The sequence below is a fragment of the Penaeus chinensis genome, chromosome 16 (genome assembly GCF_019202785.1).
Source record: "Penaeus chinensis breed Huanghai No. 1 chromosome 16, ASM1920278v2, whole genome shotgun sequence".
Taxonomy (NCBI): Eukaryota; Metazoa; Arthropoda; class Malacostraca; order Decapoda; family Penaeidae; genus Penaeus; species Penaeus chinensis.
In genome coordinates, this window is record NC_061834.1 from 20,523,621 (window position 1) to 20,528,620 (window position 5,000).

At 36.8% G+C, this 5,000-nt stretch overlaps 1 protein-coding gene across 5 annotated transcripts in view; it reads left to right on the forward strand.

Moving 5' to 3' along the window:
• Positions 1-43: 43 nt before the first annotated feature.
• LOC125033402 (histidine--tRNA ligase-like) overlaps positions 44-5,000 on the forward strand; it is a 15,290-nt gene continuing 10,333 nt past the window's right edge. The window contains exons 1-2 of one of the 5 annotated variants that reach the window (XM_047624875.1): positions 44-181; positions 3,117-3,326. In XM_047624875.1, coding sequence (XP_047480831.1) covers positions 170-181; positions 3,117-3,326 — 222 coding nt within the window. In that variant the 5' untranslated portion in view covers positions 44-169. Of the gene's footprint in view, positions 182-3,116; positions 3,327-4,268; positions 4,487-5,000 lie in introns of those variants that run through there. The other 4 variants (XM_047624876.1, XM_047624878.1, XM_047624879.1 and 1 more) reach the window with 4 other exon arrangements.

Sequence of the window (5,000 nt, forward strand, 5' to 3'; positions counted from 1 at the left end):
AGATCTTTGTTGCATAAACTAGTTCCTTACATATACTTTTTTCCAAGAACCACTTATTTTCCATTCATTTTAAAATCTTCTGGTTTTGATTAATCACCCGAACGTAAAAACCTCAAAATATGCATAGACATTTCTCCTCTTGCGAATTCTCTGTGACAACACCGCGACCATGGCAGAGAAGGTTCGTTCTTCCAATTCCTGTTTCTAAGCTTATTATGACTGAAAAAGTGAAGGCCAGCGTTCCAGACAACGAGAGACGCCGTGGATACTAGTTTTGAAGACATATATTTCTCAGTTACGACTTTTTATCGTGATTATTAGCATAATTAAGAGCCAATATTGGGAATCCCTGCTGCTTCATCACCCATTGCGTCAATCAGTTAATTGCAATTAATGAAGTACTTTCAATATATTTTACTATATATATATCCATTATTACAAAGGTAAATACAGACCATGTGTAAAACTTAAATGCTGATATGAGAAGAATGTGGAAAAGATTACTAATTTACCGTGACGAAAAGCCCCGGTGTCATGTGGCCACGAAAAGACGGAAAATAACACAAATTATGCGAAATATATGAATACTTTCCAACGAAAAGTTAGCGCAGGGTGCGGAGAACACACTTGAGAGTCACAGAAGCCCCATTTGCATCAGGAGGAGAGTTAAATGAAAACATATGCTTTTTTGGTGGAGACTTCCAGGACTTTCACTGCATTTCATAGATTTTCTTGACATTGCAAGGAATTGAAAACCTGCAGTATAGTTTAAGTAGAATTGTTCCGTATTCGCACACTGGTAATTTTTCGCAATACCATCGTATTACCACTTGGGACCATTTTGGCATCGATGGATTTCTCTCCCTCTGCCACATATATATGAAGGAATTCTACCGGGAAAAAAACCCTAGCCCCCATATTCTTGGCCCCATTAACAGGGGAGGGCGCGAAAGGTACCAGGGGTATCACACGGTAACCTAACATTAATATGATAAGTATTTCCTGTATTATACATATTTACATGATGGCTGCATGAAGAGAGGGATAATCTAAGAACACTTCCATAAAAAGAGGGAAGAAACTACACTCACTGATGCATGAATTAGTCTGCTGACGTAAAGAATAATGTAAGAAATTAAGAAAATTGGTTTTAGAAATTATGCATGGAGACCTAGTCCATAGCGATCAGGTCAAATACAGTTATTTGAAAGGATTTTGGTTCATGTATCGCTGTTTGTGGATTCCCAGGAGTGTCCCTGTAGCTGTTTGGTGGAGTAATAGGGCCTTAGTCTCAGAGGGTTGTAGTTCTTAAACAATTACTTATTTCCTGTACTGGTCATTTGTGATGGAAGACCATAACAGGTTCATGAATATTACTTTTTGAATAATTGGAAGAAAAGATAATCATTCAAATCCTTCGAGAAAACAAAAATGACTTTGTTAATCTTTACAATATGGGCACACTAAGGTAGGGCAAGTAGAAGCTTATATTCTTGTAGAGGAATAAAATCTGCAGTTGTTGGTTAAAGAAATATTCTGCAGACAGGTACAGTAACAGCACAAGTAAAGGAAAAAGATTTTGGAAAGAACTGCTCATGGCCTAAGTCCAGTCAATGCTCCCGAGTCTTGGCTCTGTGTTGCCATGCATACCAAGAAAAAGACAATTTTTGTTAGGGAGTGTAGAGGGCAGAGCCCCCCATTAACTCTCCCCTCAGGCAGTGCCCAAAAGCACACCCAGTCATGGCAACTTAGATCATTAAATAAATTTTGTGACATGGAGTTAGGGACTGAGTTTCTGGCAAGTGGGTCCATACCTTAAAGAGTTACCATTACCATGATTATCAGTAAAAAAAAAAAAATAAAAAAAATAGGATGATCTTTAAGGTTTGGATGTACTAAGGTAGTGCAAATTAAAGATGACATTCTTATAGAGGACAAAAGGTTTATGATAAGTCATCGGTACTAGAAATAATCAGCAGACATAAATTGTAAACCCACAAATAAAGGAAAAAGATTGCGGAAAGGGCCACACAAAGCAGAGGTCCACTTTGTGCTCCCAAATTTCAGCTTTATCTTGCCTTACATACCAAGGTGAAGATAATGTTTGCCTGGGTTTTTTGGGGGGCCATCAACCTTCCCAATGGGCTGTAATGCCCAGTTACAACTTAAATTATTGAAAATAAAATGAAGGTGGATATACAGGACTTGATTAGTTAGTTATAATCCTTGTGTAAAGGATGTGAATGAGAAAAAAATATTTCACTTTGCAAGTTATGTAATTAACATTCTGATGTTTCATCTTTTTCATGATTTGAATGATTCTGATGAAGATCAAATATCAAAACCATGATTACGTGTCTTGTAATGTGGAATTATTAATTCTCATGCTCATTGAGGATAAGTCCAATATGTGAAGCTGAGCTTCGCCTGGGCTATGCCAATGAGGGCAGCACGGCCTGTGTCGACTAATGTCAACTCGCTAATGTGTGCCAGCTGGTGCTGACTCGGCTAAGTCCTTACCCGCCATGGTACCCAGCCACACCAGTAACCTCCAGGCGACAAATGCAACTTCTCGCGCCTGGGCGGGGCATGAACCACCGACCCCTCGGGTGAGAGGCTGGCACGTTACCACTGTACTAGCCCGGAGGCTTCATGCTAATTTTTTCAGCAGTTGTCACAAACTAACTCTGCTGTCAACCTCTAGGGAAATGCAGTTAATATTATGGTTCTATAGTTTTATATGTATTTGTATGTGTTTTACATTGTTAAATTTTTATACTTTGTATTGTTATTTCATTGTATAAGAATAATACTTTTTATTGATATTCTGAAATAGAAATTATATTTTTATATTTCTTTTATGTACGATAAATTGATTTTATAGGGATATTGACAGATTCAATTAAATTTCAGAGGAAAAATATTTAATTCAAAAAAAGAATGATAGAAAATTATATTAATCTATAATTATATTAATTACAATAGCATCAGAAAGCTACCCCAATTTTTTCATCTGCCATGAAATGAAAGTTAACAGTAGATAAGAGAAAAGAGAAAAATCTAGAGAAGTCCACCCATGTAATCCCATTCTCAAAAAAAGAATTCCGTCTGCACAGGAGCTGCTCATACTCGATGGTCACCTCTCAGAATACAGCTACGTGGGTGGATTCCTGCCGACCCAGGCTGATTTTGCCCTCCTTAAATCTGGCTGCATTCCATCTGATCCCCCTCATAGTCTTCCTGGTGTGAAGCGCTGGGCTGCACATATGGCCAGTTTCTCGGCCAGTGAGCTTGAAGCTTTGCCCCAGTTGAAAGATGGGTGTAAGGTGTGAGAGTTTTTTTTTTTTTATGAACACTTGTCTTGCTGCAGTTCTGTAGTTGATGTTAGGCTTGCTTTTCTTTCATATTAAGTTTATAAGGACCTAGATTTATGGGGGAGGGAGGGTAAAGAGTGTCCAGGCTCTTTGGATAATTGGGTACATGTGCTTCTGTGTCTGTGGCCCAGCACTGATCTTTATATGAAACTAATTAGAATTAGATTTTGATGGTGTTAACTTTCATTCTAAATTTTGTTATGATTAATTGTTGTGATATATACAGGTCAAGTAAATGAACACATCAGGCATAATATGTATTCAGTTTTAGGAAGGCTGAAGGATTATGGGATATTTTTAGAGCTTTCCAGCTTAGTGGGGTTCTTAGCCAAAGATGCCTGTTATATTCCATTTAGCATTTGGCAATATTTTCCTGTCTACTATTAGCATTATAACTAATGGTTAAAAATAATAATTGTGTAAGATATTGTGATGATTTAATTGCAAAGAATAAATTAATTGATTATTGTTTTGATGAGAGAGAGAGTGAGTGTGAGTTTGTGTGAGTTTGTGTGAGTTTGTGTGAATGAGTGTGTGAATGAGTATGTGAATGAGTGTGTGAGTGAGTGTGTGAGTGAGTGTGTGAGTGAGTGTGTGAGTGAGTGTGTGAGTGAGTGTGTGTGTGTGTGTGTGTGTGTGTGTGTGTGTGTGTGTGTGTGTGTGTGTGTGTGTGTGTGTGTTTGCATCTGTATGCATACGTGTGCAGTGTTCCCGTGTGCATATAATTATGTGGCGGAGAATAAGTTATTGGTATATACAGCAGATTATGAGATGAAACTGAAAAGAAATGTAAAAAGTCAGTGTTTGTGAGGTACACAGTCACATTTTGCAACTTGCCAGGTTATTTCAAGCCTTCTTGTTGATTGAGCCTTGACTTTTCTTGTTTCTTCACAGCTGCTTTTGGGTGTCCTCACGTGAAATCCCTCTTGTTGAACACTAATATGTTGGAAAACAAATATCTCTTTGGGTGTTGAGTGCTGGAAGCAAAAAGGATGGCTCTTGTAGCTTATTTTGGCAGAAGCCTGAGACCCCTGAGCCTGTTGGTGTCCAGCAGGGGCATCTGTGCCACCCTGCCTGCATCCCTCCCTGGCATACGGGGCCTGGCAAGTAAGGTAGGGGCCATGGCTGTATCTCTGATCAAGTCATTCATTCCATTTAACACATTAATTCCTAATGGAATGAGTCTGTTGAAAGTTTTGTTTTTGTTTTCATATATATATATATATATATATATATATATATATATATATATATATATATACACATACATACATACATACATATACATACATATACATACATATACATACATACATACATACATACATACATACATACATACATACATACATACATACATACATACATATACATACATATATATACATACATACATATACATACATACATATACATTCATATACATACATACATATACATACATACATATACATACATATACATACATACATATACATACATACATATACAAACATACATATACATACATATACATACATATACATACATATACATACATACACATACATATACATACATACACATACATACACATACATATACATACATATACATACATACATATATATACATACATATACATAC